Here is a 19,990-nt window from a genome sequence, read left to right on the forward strand (position 1 = left end):
GGGAGGCCGAGGCGGGCGGATCACGAGGTCAGGAGATCGAGACCATCCTGGCTGACACAGTGAAACCCCGTCTCTACTAAAAAATACAAAAAACTAGCCGGGCGAGGTGGCGGGCGCCTGTGGTCCCAGCTACTCGGGAGGCTGAGGCAGGAGAATGGCGTGAGCTTGCAGTGAGCTGAGATCTGGCCACTGCACTCCAGCCTGGGCGGCAGAGTGAGACTCCGTCTCAAAAAAAAAAAAAAAAAAGAAAGAAAGAAAGAATATGCTCTGTTATTTCACCTCTCCATCATCTTACCGCTGCCTAGTGAACCAACCCTCTGAAGTTAAGATAGCTATGCGAAGAATGTGGTTATGTCTAGTTATTTCTTACGTGAAGACCTCAATAAAATACAATAAAGAGGACATGCCCTGTGAAATTTTGAAACTTACTATGAACATACATCAAATTGTAGGAGAACAGACATATTTCATAAGGACATGAGAGAACTGAAAAACAGATCCAAGTATATACACACACATAAAGCAAGATAAAATGGGCTATCAGATTCATGGACAAAGAATGATTTACGTAATAAATTGTCAGACATAATTACCTACCCACTGAGAAGAAAAAAAAATAAATCCTTAAATCTCACACCACATACAAAAAAGTAAACTCCACAAGGATTAAAGATCTAAAGTGGAATATACGCCCCAAGGGGGCAGCAATTCACACAACTACTCTTCGTTAATAGAAGTAACACTGTCATAAACTCAGCAAGAAAAAGAGACATAAACATAAAGCCTAACCATGTAGAAAATTAGTGAAGCTAGGAGAACATCATACAGGTCTTCACGTACTACTCTGTTTTTAAAGATTTTGTAACTTACTGATATAAAAACTTGAGGAAAAACAACTTGTAGAAAAGATTACACTTTAAAACAGTTTAAATATTTTTCTTTCTTTTGAAATCTTTTTTTGCCATTGTGCTGAATGATTTAACTATATGTGAGGAAATCCAAATATGTCCTCAATTTTCTTCCTTCATCACTTTGCATGAGTATATTGCTTTGAAATGTCAGACACTTGGTGAAAGCAAAGAAAGATCGTGATCAATGCAAACACAAAGACTGGAAAATGTAATAGCATCATCCTGCTTACAATTATTACCCAGTGAGTTAAATTGTGCGTCATAATGTGGTGTTTCTGGAAAAGAGCAATCTTCAGTATTGTGTACAATGACAAAAAGAAAGTTATGCTGTTACACTTCGATCACTTATCATTTCACAATCCTTCTGGAATTCATTATCGACAAAAATACGTACATAATATGTAAACAAGAGTCTACAAGTCATCCCAATTCAAATACATGAGATGATAAATTCAAAACAATGCTTCCTAAAAAAAATACCTTTACCAAATTAGCTTTGCCTCATACAAAACCATCCCCCAAAAAATTATGCAAAAAAAATTTCCATGCTATTTCATAATTAAAATTACAAATCCACAAAACACTCTTTCTTAAAAAAAGTTTATTTACTTATTTATTGAGATGGAGTCTTGATCTGTTGCCCAGGTTGTAGTACAACGGTGAGATCTCAGCTCACTGCAACCCCCACCTCCTGGGTTCAAGTGATTCTCCTGCCTCAGCCTCCCAAGTAGATGGGATTACAGGCATGTATCACCACACCTGGCTAATTTTTGTATTTTCAGTAGAGATGGGGTTTCACCACGTTGGTCAGGCTGATCTTCAACTCCACCCACCTCGGCCTCCCAAAGTGCTGGGATTACAGGCGTGACCCACCGCGCCCCGCCAAAACACTCTTAAAACATAAAGTCTGCACTTAATCATTACTACAAGGAAAATATAAACCTGAGATTAATGATGTAAACAGCACTACCAGACATGCCAAACCTTTCATATTCAGATTAAAAAAAAATACATCTGGGATTCTTTAAACTATATCTGTAAAGTTTAGAAGACATTTTAGATATTTTTCAACTTATCGTGACTATTTTTTCTTAACTGAACTCAACAGGGATAAACAAATAGTTTATATATCTTTGATTTTTCTGCAATTAAATGAAATTATAATCTAAGCTAGTATATTCCAACCACTTTTGTGCTTCTACACCATTCTCTGTCATCAACATTTCTCAATGAATACAGTGATTTTGAACTAAGAGTCTCAACCAAAAAAAAAAAAAATTAACTGGTCTACACTATTCTTCATTGCTTCTCAGGCTCTGAGAATGTAAGCATTAGTAAAACCAAACTACTTCTTTGTAAGTTTCACATATTAGATATTAAACTATACCACTTATGCAACAACTGCCCTGCTTTACTACCTCACTTCCCAAAATGTGGTAATTATGACCAATGTACTCTCCCTTGCTACAGAATACAAAACACTGAATCATTAGAGATAGACCATCAGGGAGCTCACATTAATAATCCTGTCTAACGTCATTATATACTACAGTCTCAGAAGCTAGGTATAAGCAACAAATAATACATCAAGATATCTCAGTTTCATGACAGTCCACACTTGTCTGCGAAATGTTTACAACACAAAAAGGCTACCAGAAATATTTACCAAATTAGCTGCAAAAAAAAAGTAAACTAAATCTTAATCAGATGACACAGACACGAGTAAAATATGCAGGGAAAAAACCTGATGACTAAAAAAAGATAGCTTTTCAATCTAAAAATATAAAATCACAATTAATTTTAAAACTACCACCTCTAAAACCAAAGCATTGTTAATTATACATTACCTGTAACACACAGCAAAATGGGCATATGCAGCTACAATCCAGTTGTGATGGCCAGCTACTATTAGCACCTTTCGTGGATCCACAGGAAATCCTGTTGATTTTGGAAAAAGAAATATTTTACATTCTAAACTGGGGGTTGGAAAATTACAGCCCCCAGGCCAATTTCAGCTTTCTGCCTGTTTTGGTTAATAGTTTTGTTAGAACTCAGCCATGCTTACTTGTTTACATATTGTCCATTATGTGCTCACGCTATAATGGCAAAGTTGAGTAGATCTGACAGAGAACGTGTGGCCCACAAAGCCTAAAATATTTAATTTCTGGCTCTTACCAGATAAATTTTGTCAATGCTGTTCTAAAGATTCAGAAAAGACAAAAGATTACATAGTATTTTAAATAAAAATTAAGTGTTAAATGAGACCTTTCCAAGATATAAATGATAAATCTGGATAAAAAAGGAGATGAGGCAAAAATCTTTAAAAGTAATTACTCAATATCACCTAGAACCAAAAACGTACATATTTTTCTTTTTCAATTTCAGTAATCTTTGCTTACCTAGCCTAACAGTTTCTTCTCCCGTTCCAGAGAGAACAGGCTGTGTACCATTTCCCCGGGCTTCACCTTCTGTAGAATTAAGTCCATTCCTAGAATCAGCAGACCTGACTGTGTTGTTTATTTTACGACTGGGAATCCCTACAAAAAGAAGAAGAAAACAAATGCATTCCTGAGTTCACCTTTCAAAAATTAAAAATATCACATAGTAACAAAGAAACATAAAAATGTGAATTTCATTAAAGCCAAAATAACATCTTCCAATATAGCAAATTATTGCAAATAATTTAATTACAGTTAAAAAATAAAATGAAAATGAAAAAAACAAAGAGAAAGACAAAATTCTGTCAACAGATTTCTGCTACTGCCATACTGCTTACAATAAATAAGCTTGAGGTTACCGAATTAATGGGTAATTAATCCAGTCTGTCAGCCACTCTTTACAATTATGGTACAGGTATTATGTGTTAGGTACTACGTACTAATTTAACTGATTTAGGACTGAATTTCCCCATACTTTCAAACACTCTTTTATTTGACGGGGAGCATTTTTTAAAATGAAATCTTGCTCAGAAGTACATTATAACACAGGTAAAAGCAGGCTCTTCTAGCTAAAGTGGGGCTGAGGTGACACTGACTTATCCTGCAGAATTCCTTAATTTTACCAAAAAGCAGTTTGACAACCAGTGCTCTAACATAGGGGTCAGCAAACTATGGGCCATGGAAAATCCAGCCCAATGCTATTTATGTAAATAAAGTTGTAGTGGTTACAGCTACACTTATTCTTCATGTAGTATACACGACAGAGTTAAGTAGCTGTCACAGAGATCCTGTGGCTCATAAAATCTATCTGGCTCTTTACAGAAAAAGTTTGCCAAATCCCTGCTCCAATATATAATGTGACTTAATTTCTGTAAAAATCAAAAGTTCTTACCATTTCTAGCAGACTTACAGACAAAAAACTCAATAATCAAGGAATAGTTTTTCCTATTCATATGTTTATACTTGCTTAATGATAGAAGGAAGTTTTAAAAAGATTAAATAAAGTGAAAATACCTGGTGGAGGCAAGTAACCATGAAAAAGGACACTGCCACAAGAGGAACGCTCCAATTCTTCACATAAGAGAAGCCTTCTTACTAAAAACATTTCAAAGCAAACTTGTCAAGAGTACATGCAAACAGAAAAACAGTACTCCATTTTTATTTTCTCTAGTTCAAGAGGATAAGGAAAGAAAAGGAAAATTTTAATTAAGTCACAATATCTTTTTACTATGAAAATCCACAAAAACTAAGCACTGAACAAGTCCATCAAAAATTAGGACCTGATATAAACACAATTCATTTAGGGCAAGTTTCATACATGAGTCAAATCAAATATTAACAGAGCACATAAACACCAAATATTAAAAGAACACATACCTAATGGGGTGATCCCGTAAAATTCTGCTTCATGCCTGAGAACATTAATACTTACTCCCCTACAAAGAAACAAATGATGTAAATTCTCTAACACTGGAAACCTGTATTATTATCTGAGGTGAAAGTAAAAAATTCTAGGTTCTTCATGTATACAGTCATAAGGCTTGAAAAATTATTTTTCTCCTAATATTCTTTATTTCTATTATCCTTAATCATTAAGAAGTCTAAATAAAAACTGCATGTGAACAAAAATATTCTGTTATCTACTTAAATACCATTCATATATATACATATATATGAATTGGGTCACTAAAGAAGAGATTAGGGATCTATCAGGCTAGTACAAATAAATTGTCTAGAAGGCAAAGGATAGAATGGAAATCATTCTTTTATGGCATTAGCTGCTTTTAACTTTTTATCATAATCATTTCTATACATATTTATCTTAATCTCCCCAATTACACTGTAAATTCCCTACAAGCATTATCTATTTCTGATGTATACCTCACAGTGCCTACCATAGTGCTTATATAAAATAGTTATGTAATAAATATTTTTTGAACAAATAAAATAGAAAAATAAAAAGACTAGCCTTGGGAAGGGCTATGTTATACAGATGAAATGATGCTACTTCATAGTAGTAAAGTAAAGTAACATGAAAATAAAATTTTAAAGAAATGGAAGATTCAGAATTTATAATACTAATGATTCATTTTAGGTTTCAGTTGGAATTTGTCCTTATTTTAAAAATATTCCCCAGCCTTAATAAACATATACAATTACTATGTTAAATTGTTTTTATTTGTGAAACTGGTTATAACTAGTTTAACATTAAAAGTGCTTAAAACTTTGTGTCTGGGGTTGGTGGCTCACGCCTGTAATCCCAGCACTTTGGGAGGCCAAAGCAGGTGGATTACGAGGTGAGGAGATCGAGACCATCCTGGCTAAAACAGTGAAGCCCCATCTCTGCTAAAAATACAAAAAAATTAGCCGGGCATGGTGGTGGGTGCCTGCAGTTCCAGCTAGTTGGGAGGCTGAGGCAGGAGAATGGCATGAACCCAGGAGGTGGAGCTTGCAGTGAGCCTGGGCAACAGAGTGAGACTCAGTCTCAAAAAAAAAAAAAAAAAAAAAATGCTTGAAACTTTCTTATTCTATTTCAAAACTATTTGTGCTAACACTACAGCAGTACTGGCCAGAGGCATGATCAAAACTCACTGCAGCCTCAAACTCCTGGCCTCAAGGGATCCTCCTGCCTTAGTCTCTTCTCCAGAGTAGCTGGGATTATAGGCATGTACCACCACATCCAGTTTCAATGTGAGGAAACTTTTAATCAAAGTCTTAGTAAAAAAAAAAATAAATAAAACCTTTTCTGGCTGGGCGTAGTGGCTCATTCCTGTAATCCCTGCACTTTGGGAGGCTAAGGCGGGCAGATTGCCTGAGCTCAGGAGTTCACAGCCAGCCTGGGCAACACAGTGAAACCCCTTCTCTACTAAAATACAAAAAATTAGCCGGGCATGGCGGCATGTGCCTATAGTCCCAGGTACTCGGGAGGCTGAGACAGGAGAATTGTTTGAACCTGAGAGGCGGAGGTTGCAGTGAGCAGAGATCATGCCACTGCACTCCAGCCTGGGCGACAGAGCAAGACCCCAACTCAAGGGAAAAAAAAAAACAAAAAACAAAACAAACCAAAAAAAACTTTTCATTCATAAATTATACTAAAAAGACATATTTCTCTGTAAGAATTTACTTTAAAAAGAGTGCATTTCTTACCTTAAGTCTAGTTCTTTTGTTCGAAGAAAATTTAAAATGGGTGCAAATGCTGCTGGATCTCTATCAATAAATATCTGTAAAAAAGAGAACTGTTTTATTTTCAAATTGCAAATTAATCTTTTAACTTTAATATCTGTAGCACTAATAGGTAACAAAGTCTGAATTATTTAAATACTACATTTCCTTGTTTCCACTCTTAAATTTTAATGTTTCTAAAATTGGAATGTAGTTCTGTGTGCCATTTTATGAGATGGTGTCTTTTTCTTGAGATGGTGTATTTTTCTTCCCCTGAATAGTTACCATTAAACTGATATTTTAATATGTAGAAAAAATCTTACTTAAAAATCACTTGTATTGACACCTTTGGTAAAAGTGACATCTGAGGAAACATTTTTATCTGAAACAGTCTAGAATTCAATTAATACTTTGAAAATACGAATACATAATACTTTCTCATATTGTTCAATCGTTAAAACTACAGTGTACTTTAATAATGCACACAGGGGTAACTGAGAAAAGTACCGCACACTGCTGTCGAAAGTGGAAAAGAATACTATTCTCATAACACTTTTGCTAATCTCAATTTCCTTCAGAGCTAGGGAGAGGTAATGAAATTTTTTTTTTTTAAATAAAGCACCACAAAATACATAAGAGGAAAACAAATTGCTTAAAAATCTAAAACACATAATTGGTAACTTTTGTTTGTTTTGAGACAGCGTCCTGCTCTGTCATCTAGGCTGGAGTGGAGTGGCACGATCTGGGCTCACTGCAACCTCCACCTCCCAAGTTCAAGCAATTCTCCCGCCTCAGCCCCCTGAGTAGCTGGGATTTGAGGCACCTGCCACTACGCCAGCTAATTTTTCTATTTTTAGTAGCGAGGGGGTTTCACCATATTGGCCATGCTGGTCTTGAACTCCTGACGACCTCAGGTAATCCACTTGCCTCAGCCTCCTGAAGTGCTGGGATTACAGGCATGAGCCACCTCACCCAGTCCATAAATGATAACTTTTATGGAAATGTATACCAACACCTATTTTGAATCGTTTATAAAAGAGCTGGCCATAAAAACTTAACATCTTTTAAAACTTATGTAAATCAACTAGAAAGGGAAATGGCAGCCAGTAATAAAACTTTGCCTACTATGATCAACTATATATATACAATGAATGAGATTCTAAGCTTTATAAATTCTTTCTTTTGTTTTCATTAGAGTAGATCAAAAATTGAAGAAACATCACAGATTTGTGGAGATCTTATCACTGATAACTTTTTATAATTTCACATGGACATATCTGCCTTTGTTGCCTTATTTCATCTGCAAATCTTACCACAGCAAATAAATACCATTGGTCACTTTGTTGCCTCCAAATGGATGAACCAATTTTTTGCACTGAAACTTTACAATTCTTTCCTTCCCTCACTGTACCAATGGTGTACAAACAAATTCACAAGATTATTATCCAAAATAAAATAAAAAACTGTAGGACTTTACTAATTTAATCTCTTATATTCTAATATAAAAACATTATAATATTTACATTTATCCACTTACTGTTAAAGTTTCAATTATTGATCTAAAAAATATTTCTTCTAATGCCAATGTAAGCTCACATTCTACAATTGCTCTAATCATGAATACTTAAATTGCCATATATAGTATTCCCTATTTAGGGATCTTCTCTGATTATAAAAAACTATGTATGACAAGAAATAAAATTATGCCACTTTCAGTGATTTTCATTTTCACTGAATTTCATTCAGTGATTATTAAAATATTAGTTTTCCTATATTCTTAGAGTATACATTAGGACCAAGTACTATAAGCATTAATTTAGAAATATGTATCAATTATTGTTATACTCACAGCACCAGTTTCATCTCGAAGTGTTGAAATTCTCCCACTCAGCAAACTGGAAGTCATTAATAATCTAAAGTTAGTTTTTAAAATCTGAGTATAAACAAATGTGATAATTCTTTATCAAATGTTAAAGACCACTAAGAGTACGTTATCTATCTTCCAATTTTATATATATATATATATATATATATATATATTATTTTAAGAGTTAACCTTTTCTATTAAAAAAAACAATTTAACTGACAAAAATTATATTTTGGTAAATAAATGTATTAAAATATACACTAAAGAATTATAAGACATACCTGGAAAAAAACGAATCTGGAATCCACATAAGAGTTTGTCTTGAGGTACTAAATCTGCAATTAAAAATCATCTGGTATTATAAATAAGAATATGATTTGAAATTTCAGTATTAGTTAACTTGTTTTCATGTGCTGGCTAATGATTTACAAGATGTTTTATAGTTATAGCTGTAACAATATATTTATTACAGTTAGTATTTTTAAATGTTGCTTTCAATTCAGAGTTAAGACTATATAAACAGCTCTCAATAACAATAAACAACTAGTTATCTGCCATATAATGCATTTTAAAACACTACTTTCCAATAAGCTAATCTCTGCTGAAGAATCAACAATTAGCCCATCATACCAAGTCTCAACTTCTCAGTACAACATTCAAAATTACCTTCAGGTTCCATCTCATCTCTCCAATACAAACGCTGGTTTTCCCCTTTCATATGACAAAGCTTCTTCATATCCCCAAAAAATTCATGCTTACTACCATTTTGGTATCTTTATTCAGCTAGATCACCCTCCTCATGTCCAATAATTCAAGATCCATCCATCTTTCTTGATACCACTCAGGCCTTACCTTCCAGGTAATAGTTTTTCTAAATATCCTATTCTGTATTATCTCTTTTTAAGCTCATAGTAATTTCACTGTAAATTACTCTTTTAACACCTTCTTTATATGCAGTCTTGGGCTATTTGCAACTGCTGACTTCATTCTTGAAAATCATTCAGCCAATACAACTGCTCTGAGGTTGTCATTTGATCAAGCTTGTATATTACCACCAATTCTGAGAGGATCTTTACCGAAGTACAGTATAATAGACTGGGACAACAAACCAACAATTTATGTAAACTGATATGGCAAACAAAGCAATATAGTACTTGCTCAGTCCAGCCCTTCTCTGAGTATTTTCATTTTAAGATATCACCTTGAACTACAATGTTACCTCACCCAGCCTCGCAAACCTCTACCTTCACTCCACATTTATTTTCTGGCATTATATGGAATCCCCAAATTTATTTTTATCTTTCATACTTAAACTAAACAAGGTGACTGAATAGTGGCACTAGTTACCATGCACTATCACCAGGAAACAAAGGCCAAGCCCCAGTCAAAATGGCTAAGAGATGTTTCCCAGACTGTGCAGGTATATACTGTATCACCCCTCTATTGTCTGCCAGTACCTAAATTAGCAGCCTAGAATTATCAAAAACGTGGAAGGTGTTTACTTTTTGCTCACTGCAGCATAACCTCAAAATGCATCCTACTTCCCATTCCCATCTTCTAAGTGGGATATTAAACAGCACTGGATTGCAGGCCAGGGTGAAAACTTTGACTACCAAGGCTTACATAGAGCAGTGTCAGAAGTCTCATGGATCTCTCAACTTTGCAAGTCCATCCAGGCACCTGAGGCTACATATCTTGATAAATGGATTATCTGTACATTCACCTTTCAAACTCAGTTTCAGAAAAGGATTTTGTATTAAAAAAGTATATGTTGTTTTTTCTTAAAGCCAGAGAGGATGACCTAAAAGCATTTGTTCTTGGCATCTAGCACATGCTCAGTAAATGTTTATTGAAACTTATGTGTGATAAACAGAACCACACTCTACAAACTCAGTTAAATATTCTGTACAAAACGGAGACTTGATTATTCTGTACGATCAGCATTTTATGGTTACAACAGAGCATTTTCAGAGTACACTAGTGTTGACAAACAGATGTCACTAAACTGCCCACTTAAACCACTTAGCAGTATCAGTCTCAGTGTCAGTAACAGCAGAAGCGGTGTATGCACTGTTCCATAAAAAATGCCTTAGTCTCTAAAAGAAATTTTCTTTTATTATCAAAACATGCTTTCCAATCACAATTAAAAGTTTATCTCAGCCAGGTGCCGTGGCTCATGCCTGTAATCCCAGCATTTTGGGAGGCCGAGGCGGGCAGATCACAAGGTCAGGAGATCGAGACCATCCTGGTTAACACGGTGAAACCCCGTCTCTACTAAAAATACAAAAAATTAGTCAAGCATGTTGTCGGGCGCCTGTAGTCCCAGCTACTTGGGAAGCTGAGGCAGGAGAATGGCATGAACCAGAGAGGTGGAGCTGGCAGTGAGCCGAGATCGCGCTACTGAGCTCCAGCATGGGCGACAGAGCGAGACTCTGTCTCAAAAAAAAAAAAAGTTTATCTCCACTTCTTCCCACTTACAACTTTACAATTTGTAAGGAAAAGTATTCTTTCACTGGCTAACTGAAGGAAAGACAGTAAAACAATTCATTTATTAAAGACATTTAAATGTAAACTACAGTAAGAGGTACTTTAGGGAACACATAGAAGTTGACTACTAACGAATTTCATAGGTTATGGACAGTATAGGTGTTTTAAGTAGTTCCTATGCCCATTTATCTGATTAACAAATAAGCCACTTTATTTAAGAAAACACTGCAAATACTCCTAAATGCATTTCTTAGTAGACTCTTAAGAAAAAATAAAAAATATACAGATTACCCCAGTCACAGAAAACTGACTTGGTCCAAAATCAAAGTAAATCCAGTCAGTGGTAAATTGAAGGCTCCAAGGATTCACGACAATGCAGATTCACTGTTCTGGAGGCCATCAAATTCATTCCAAATGAGGACAGCTTATAACTTGCAATCTTTCATATTTACTACTGATTCAGCAATTGTATTCCAAATAATTAAAATTATGTACTACTTAGAAAATCACAAAGGTCTGCTTAAAATCACATTATCAGTTTCAATTTTAATCAGTATTTTGGGGAAAGGTTAGTAACCTGGAATTTCTGGGCAAAGGGATTGGATCCTCATCCTCACCAATTTTTTTAAAACATCAGGCCTCAAAACTAGTCTCAAATATAACTTCATGAAAACTAGCACACTTAAAATTACACATGATGAGTATAATCATTTGAAAGATACATGAAAGCCTTTTCTGTTTTGATTTGTTTTTTATCCCATACCCATAGTGTCTCAAGAATAGGGTCAGGTACAGTCTGGTCTCAGCAAAAGAATTACTAAAGAAATCTGCATAGCCACAGTTACACTTCATGCAACTTGCCTCCTACTAAATTAACTTGGAAGCAATCTAATTAGTTATCTATTCTGCACTGTAAGTAGTGATAAAGACACTAACCCTTGCATTTCACATTTGTTACTTCAAATTCCCATAACAATCTGACAAGGTTGGTACTGTTGTCTGTCACTTTACATTTTAATAGACTAAGCATCAAAATATTTGTCCAAGGTTGCTAGGCTAGTTAGAGATAAAGCCTGGGAACTGAAAACATATACCTGACTCAAAAGCTCTTTGTCCTGGAGTCCTCAACGGCTAGTCCCAGCTCTCTTGCATGAGGCCTAAAATCACACTTACCCATAACACAATTAATCACAAATTCAGTCACAGTGAATTCACTTCATTACTTTTTGTAAATAACGAATATTAACAATTCTAAATGAAACTTCATCTTCTCTACATTCTGAATCACCCACAAAGTATTATACTATAAAAATTAGTCATTTCTGTAATTCCTTTCAGTATATCCATTCTCATGTCTATTCTCTTGAGGAAAAAAAAAAAAAAAAAGACCTTACCAATAGCATATGCTTCTCTGCTCCCAACAAACTCCTTTTGAGTTTGACTCTATCACTTCAGAACTTCAATTCTACGTCACAGCAGTTCCTGAACTTCAGTGGCAATCATATCAGGATTTTTCTCTTACAATGGCTTAAGTGACTGTCTTACACTGTATTTTATACAAGACACAGATGACTTCTAGAACTTACCTAGCTCTACAATTCTGCACGAGTGTATGATTCAAAATCAAATCTAGAAAATATTCTTAGAATATGGAGTCGGATGTTGTTTTCTACAGGCCATACCACTACCATTTATTTTATAAAGCTGTTACTGTAGCAATTTCCACAGAGTTTTTAATGTTTCCATTCCCACTAACAATTTCATGTCTTTTAAACTGTTCAAACCAGTAATATATGTATTGTTTTGTATCTTTGCTAATATCACTTAGAAAGGTGTTAGAGGCGGTGGCTCCAGGCCTGTAATCCTTGCACTTGGGAGGCTGGGGCGGTGGGTCCGCGAGGTCAGGAGATCCCGAGACCATCCTGTAAGCTAACCCCGGTGAAACCCCGTCTCTACTAAAAACTACAAAAAAAAAAAACTAGCCGGGCGAGGTGGCGGGCGCCTGTAATCCCAGCTACTAGGGAGGCTGAGGCAGGAGAATGGCGTAAACCCGGGAGGCGGAGCTTGCAGTGAGCTGAGATCCGGCCACTGCACTCCAGCCTGGGCGACAGAGCGAGACTCCGTCTCAAAAAAAAAAAAAAAAAAAGAAAAAATTAGAACCTGATAAGCTCAAGTTCCATAAATAATGTAAACACAAGATAAAATGTTACAGTGCCAAGATAACCGCCTTATGAGTTAAAACTTTTAAATGAATTCTGCAGTCTTTAATAAGAGTTCACTCAGCATTAAGCCATCCATACAATAAATAACAATACTGCTTAATTTGTATAATAATACTGTATGTCCTTGTGAATGTCTGAATAGAAATATATTAACTATGGGCCAGGCGCGGTGGCTCACGCGTGTAATTACAGCACTTTGGGAGGCCGAGGCGGGAGCATCACGAGGTCAGGAGATCGAGACTATCCTGGCCAACGCAGTTAAACCCCGTCTCTACTAAAAATGCAAAAATTACCTGGGCGTGGTGGCGCGGGCCTGTAACCCAGCTACTCTGGATGCTGAGGCAGGAGAATCACTTGAAACCGGAGGCAGAGGCTGCAGTGAGCGGAGAGCGTACCACTGCACTCCAGCCTGGCGACAGAGTGAGACTCCGTCTCAAAAAAAAAAAAAAAGAAAAGAAAAGAAAATTAAAGAAAAGAAATACATCAATAGCAAGTAGAAACCAGTATAGGGATTTTAAATTATTATACTGTTACTCTTCAGTATAATCAACACACATTGCAGGCCTCCTCTTTCGGGGTATTCCACCAGTTACCAAACTTCCAATATTTTAACGTGAATTTAGGAAAAACTCCACTTCTTACATTAGGAGACATAAATCTCCATAAGACTGGTTTCTATACAACTGCAATAATGTTGTAAATTATCTAAGTTTTGATTTGGGGGAAGAGGAAAAAACCCTAAGAACAAACGAAGTACCATGGTTTTCTGTGTTAAATTCTAGAAAGCTATCAAATGTATAGGATTAAAGCACTACGGTAGACACTTTTTGCCACTACGATTCTAAGACATTAAAATACTGTTAAAATGCTAGCTGAAAATCATATTCTTAAGCACAGAAAAATACACTGTATTCCAGAGCATTTCCTTGTTTATCTCCTATCAAGCCTAAAACTCAACTAACACTTCTTTCAAACAGCTGGCAAACTCCCTTTTCTGAGAGGAGTGACTCATAAGTTATAGGAAATCCACCAAAACTATGTTTTTTTTCCCCCAACAAACTTAATAACAGGCACAGAAAGGGGGGCGGAAGGCCAGAAAGAGAACAGACAGAGAAGTGCTTTCAGTCTGTTTACTCCAAGGGCGCCACACCGTGCCAATATCCAGAGCTTCCTAAAAGCAAATGTTCAAACTGCAGTTTCTGGACACACTGTCCTAAAAGTTGAACAGATCCTTCAAGCCCATGCACCAAGAAATTCTGAAAATAAATAACTAGGTACTGCAAATCTACAGCACTCCCATCACAGAAATCTTTCAAATTACAAATCCCCTAATTAGGCGCGGAAAAGAACACCGTACTCATCCCTAAGAAAACCGACACCTTGTTGACCAAAGAGAAAGGCAGGCAGGTTCATCTCCGACATCCAAACCACAAAGCCAGGCTTCTACTAAATAAATTCCTCAAATACACTCTAATCTGAGATGAGGTAAGGAGGACTATGTAATGGTCCTCCTTGCCTGATACCTTAGAAAGGGGGAGGGGCAAAGGTTGGCATTCTAGGACAGCAGCTACTATGCCACATGGGCCTGCTCCTCGGTGATTCCAAGCGGCCCTTCTGCCCTTCCCTTCCCAGAGCAGATCCTTCATCAGCTCCAAAATTCGCCCAACGTTCTTCCCGCCTGGAGGCCCCCACGTTCCAGGCTTGGCTCCCACGCTCGCCCTCGTTCCTGCGACTCTCGGTCCCCGTCGAGACCAGGAGGAGGAGGAGGCGGCCGCGGCATCCCCAGTGAAAACCCCCTACCCGCCGGCTCACCTGGTCCCCCCCACGTTCAGTTGGACGATCTCGCCGCTGCCGGCCGCCGCCGCGGCGAAGCTGCCGCAGTGCCCTCCTGCCATCTCCGGCGGCTCCGGGCGCGCTTGCCGCCCTCCTTCCCTAGCCGGGACCGCCGAGCCCGGGGCTGTAGCCCGAGGCAGCGGAGACGGCTGTAGGGCCAGCAGGGCGGCGGCGGCCGGAGGGCGGGGGTTGCACGGGGCTTCCCCCACCTTCCCGGCGGCCGGGCGGGGCTTGCTAGCTTCTGCCCCTTCCCCAGTCAATCCTGCGGCGCACAAGGGCGGCCCGGCCTCCACCTTTCGCGGCCTCCAGGCCGCCGGGCCGCCCGGGCCTCTTCTCCGCTTTCGGCTGCCACCGACGCCGCCTCAGCCTGCCTGGGAGGAGGGGTCACCGTTCGGGACAAAATACCGCAGCGCTCACGCTTCGCCCGCCACTGCCTCCTAGAAGGAGGAGGAGGAAGGAAAGGCCAGGGAGGAGCTTCCCAAGGCCGTGGGGTCGGCACATAGGGAGGCTAGGGGAATGTGCTCCTGGCCAGCCGCCTGCCCGCGCGGGATTCCATTTTTTCCCTCCCCTTCTGGGGCTCCGATCCCAGCCCCTCTCTCTTTTACGTTTCAGATTTTCTAAAACGAGGAAGCTGATTCGCAGATTGAGGGAAGATCTGGGCAAACTATCTACGGATCTTTATGACCCACTTTGTCCACATGGATTGGGAAAGGAAAAACTAATCCTAGAGGTAGTAAAAGTTGATGCCTAAATGTAGGCAGTGCAAATGCAGGGAACATTTGGGGAGTTTAAAACCTTATAGCGTTTACCCCAGAAAACTGCTTACTTTACCTTCTTTATTTTAATCCCCAATCTCTCAAGCAGTTTTTTTGTTTTGTTTTTTGTTTCTGTTTGTTAAGCAGGAAGGAAACCAAAGGACAGAAACCCCTAGGCTGTGTAATGCCCAGCAACCTATTTCTGGAATATAGTAAGCACTCAACTAATGTTAGACTCACACGGATAGCACACAATTTTATGCGCTTGTTTATTTATTTGTTTTTGCTTTAAACGGTATATATTCAAACCCAAAACCTTAGTGGCTATTAAAATATTTTTTAAATCGGAATACTGTAATACCTGATGCCCTGCTAACAAAGACTAACAAATATAGTGCGTTATGTTTCAGAGGTCATTAGTTTGTGGTACTAAATTCTTAACATGAATGGTGTTTTGTTATAGTTGTACCATAATAATTCAAACTGATAATGTATCTGATGTTAAGTTTTTATTCTCATTGTCATAATTTTTACCAAAACATAAGAAATGGTTTCTGGCAAGCATACCAATGATGTGATATACTCTATCTAGATTCGAATTGAAAGAGGTTAGTAGTACATATGGATGTAAGATAAGTATTATTTATCCCAGTTGATGATAAGATTAATAATAGCTAATTTGTGTTTATCATATGCCAGGTAGTTTAGATATTTTGTCATCTTTCTTCTTCACAACTATTGTTATAATTATTTTTAAAAAAGGAAATTCAGAATGAAAATGATCAGAAAACTTGCTCAAAATTAGGTAGCAAGTGGGATGGCAGGAATTTCATGGCAAGCAGTTTGAATTCAAGGCCACTATTCCCCATCCTTAACACTCCATTGTACCTCATTATCTTCCCGTTAGACAGGGAAGATGAGTAACAGTTCAGGTTAAAGTAGCGGCAAACTAGGAATCTAAATCAGGGTGTCCAATCTTTTGGCTTTCCTGGGCCACATTGGAAGACGAATTGTCTTTGGCCACACGTAAAATACACTAATACTAACGATAACTGATGAGCTTAGAGAAAAAAAAAAAAAAAAGAAAGAAAGTTCATGAATTTGTATTGGGCCACAATCAAAGCCTTCCTGGGCCGCATGCGACCCATGGGGCTGCAGGTTGGACAAGCTTGCTTTAAACAGTGTTAACTGCCTTTGCCCTAACACGTAATATCTGCTTCTATCAGGACCTGAAACTTTGCTTTAAAATTTGCAGTAGAGATTTAGGTGGTAAAAGAGCCATTTAATTTTCCTTAGGTTCAAACCTTGGAAGAATATGAAAGAATACTTGCTAACAGCTTTTGAATCCAAGAGGCAACTTGGAGTTAGAATAAGGCCTTATAAATTAAAAAAATATATATATATTTGTGAAAAGACTTCTTATTTTTCCTGAAATAAATGAAACTGTGTTCATCTATTACAATGTACTTAACTATTAGGAGAACATCTCTTCAAGAGAAGGAAAAGTTCTCAGTATTTTATAAAACAAATGGTCATGACTTCTTGATGTCCAGATCAATATAGAAATATCTGAAGGCATTTCTTGCTCATAAAACTTAAAATTAGGATATGACTTAATTTTTAAGAATAAATTGGAACACCATTAACAAAAACAAACAGTAGAATGAGAAAAAATGTTTGCAATATATATCAAATGATTGAAAATCTATAATATCTGATCATTTATGTATACATTCTACAAATTGAGAAAACAAGTAATGAAAAATATGGAAAGAATATCAACAGGCAAATGATAAAAACACTAAAATGCTTATTAAAACAACAGAAAACCGGGTGTAGTGGCTCCTGCCTGTAATCCCAGCACTTTGGGAGGCCGAGGTGGGCGGATCACGAGGTCAGGAGTTCGAGACCAGCCTGCCCAATATGGTGAAACCCCGTCTCTACTAAAAACACAAAAAGTAGCCAGGCATGGTGGTGTGCACCTGTAGTCCCAGCTACTGGGGAAGCTGAGGCAGGAGAATCACTTGAACCTGGGAGGTGGAGATTGCAGTGAGCCGAGATCACCCCACTGCACTCCAGGCTGGATGACAGAGCAAGACTCCATCTCAAAATAAATAAACAAATAAATAAATCAGAAAAAACTTATTTTTACTTATGAGATAAGCAAAAAATTGAGAGGTTTAATAAAATCCAGAGTCAGTGAGAGTGTGAAATGATCATACTCATGCGTTGTTGATTAAATTCTGAATGGGTACAGAGTTTTTGGAGGGCACCTCAAGAATATCAACATTTTAAATGTAAATACCCTTGACCCAGCACTTTTCTTCTAGGAAGATATCCTATAAACATTTTGCACAATTGGAAAAAGAACATGTGAAGAAGAGCATGTTCATAGTAGTAGTGTTATAATAGCAAAAACCTAGAATCAGTCAGAATGTTTAACAACAGGGGAATGATTTTAAAAATTATATTGGAAGCTATAACTATTTTGGGGGCAACTTCATGTAAACTGACCAGAAACGATCTCCAAGTATATTATTTAGTGGGGGAAAAAATCGGGTTACAGAATAATACATTATAAGTATAATCTCATTTATTTAAATAATGGAAAAACTAAAATCATGTGTCTATCCACTTATATTTCTATATAAAAAATACATATTAAACGATGAAGAAACATACATATATATTCTATTAGTTCTGTCCCTCTAGTTCTGAGACTGGGTAAACTCCCCTGTGTACAGATAGATAGATATTCCATTAGTTCTATGTGTGTGTATATATATATACACACACACACATATATATTCCATTAGTTCTGTCCCTCCAGTTCTGAGACTGGGTAAACTCCTATATATATATATATAACTCCCTTTTATATATACATATAATAACTCCCCTTTATGTATACATATAATCATAAATGCCCCTTTATATGTATATATTTATGTACATATACACATACATATGTACATATACATATATAAATATATACATAAAAAGGGGCATTTATGATTATTTGTATATGTAAAGGGGAATTTACCCAGTCTCAGAACTGGAGGGACAGAACTAATGGAAGATATATAATATATATTGTGACATAAGTGATTCTCCTGCCTCAGCCATACATATATATATATGGGAGTATATATATACATATATATATATATATATATATATATATATATATATAAATAAAATGGGAGTTTACCCAATTCTCAGAACTGGAGGACAGAACTAATGGAATATATATATATGTGTGTGTGTGTGTGTGTATATATATATACACATAGAACTAATGGAATATCTATCTATCTGTCTATCTATAAAGGTGAGTTTACCCAGTCTCAGAACTAGAGGGGCAGAACTAATAGAAAATATATATGTTTTTTCGTCATTTAATATGTATTTTTATATAGAAATATAAGTGGATAGACATATGATTTTAGTTTTTCCATTATTTAAATAAATGAGATTGTACTCTTAATGTATTATTCTGTAACCTGATTTTTTTCCCCACTAAATAATATACTTGGAGATCATTTCTGGTCAGTTCACATATGTGTATGTACATATATATGTGTGTATATATATATAAGGGGGAGTTTATTATTAATTCACATGATCACAAGGTTCCACAATAGGCTGCCTTCAAGCTGAGGAGCAAGGAGAGCCAGTCCGAGTTCCAAAACTGAAGAACGGAGAGTCTGATGTTCCAGGGCAGGAAGCATCCAGCAAGGGAGAAAGATGTAGGTTGGGAGGTGAGGCCATCTCTTTTTTGACATTTTTCTACCTGCTCATATTCTAGTCAAGCTGGCTGCTGATTAGATTGGGCCCACCCAAATTAAGGGTGGGTCTACCTTTCCCAGCCCACTGACTCAGATGTTAATCTCCTTTGGCAACACCCTTACAGACACACCCAGGATCAATACTTTGTATCCTTCAATCCAATCAAGTTGACATTCAGTATTAATCATCACATGGGGTCAAATATTTGGTCCTACTGCATGTAACTAAAACTCAACTCATGCCACACACATCTTTATCATTGCAAGGTTGACAACATGTAAACTGGTCTATACCCTGTTCAATGAGACAAGACCACTGGAACACCACCAACAAATAGCTCATGTTGTTGCATAAGGCAACCATAAATTACTATAAAAGTTTCCGAGCTTGGGTGGGCACTGTGGTTCACACCTATAATCCCAGCACTTTGGGAGGCCGAGGTGGGTAGATCACATGAGGTCAGGAGTTCGAGACTAGCCTGGCCAACATGGTGAAATCTCTTCTCTACTGGAAATACAAAAATCAA

The 19,990-nt window shown here is 37.1% G+C and overlaps 1 protein-coding gene across 3 annotated transcripts in view; it reads right to left on the reverse strand.

Annotated features, from left to right (window-relative positions):
• KCTD3 (potassium channel tetramerization domain containing 3) overlaps window positions 1-15,473 on the reverse strand; it is a 57,306-nt gene extending 41,833 nt beyond the window's left edge. The window contains exons 1-8 of one of the 3 annotated variants that reach the window (XM_009187401.3): window positions 14,900-15,473; window positions 8,660-8,713; window positions 8,361-8,406; window positions 6,497-6,570; window positions 4,727-4,785; window positions 4,364-4,444; window positions 3,311-3,448; window positions 2,759-2,849 (exon numbers count right to left, since the gene is read on the reverse strand). In XM_009187401.3, the coding sequence (XP_009185665.1) occupies window positions 2,759-2,849; window positions 3,311-3,448; window positions 4,364-4,444; window positions 4,727-4,785; window positions 6,497-6,570; window positions 8,361-8,406; window positions 8,660-8,713; window positions 14,900-14,982 (626 nt within the window). In that variant the 5' untranslated portion in view covers window positions 14,983-15,473. Of the gene's footprint in view, window positions 1-2,758; window positions 2,850-3,310; window positions 3,449-4,363; window positions 4,445-4,726; window positions 4,786-6,496; window positions 6,571-8,360; window positions 8,413-8,659; window positions 8,714-14,899 lie in introns of those variants that run through there. The other 2 variants (XM_003893116.4, XM_017949527.3) reach the window with 2 other exon arrangements.
• Between the last annotated feature and the right edge of the window lie 4,517 nt (window positions 15,474-19,990).

Source organism: Papio anubis, chromosome 1, assembly GCF_008728515.1.
Source record: "Papio anubis isolate 15944 chromosome 1, Panubis1.0, whole genome shotgun sequence".
NCBI lineage: Eukaryota > Metazoa > Chordata > Mammalia > Primates > Cercopithecidae > Papio > Papio anubis.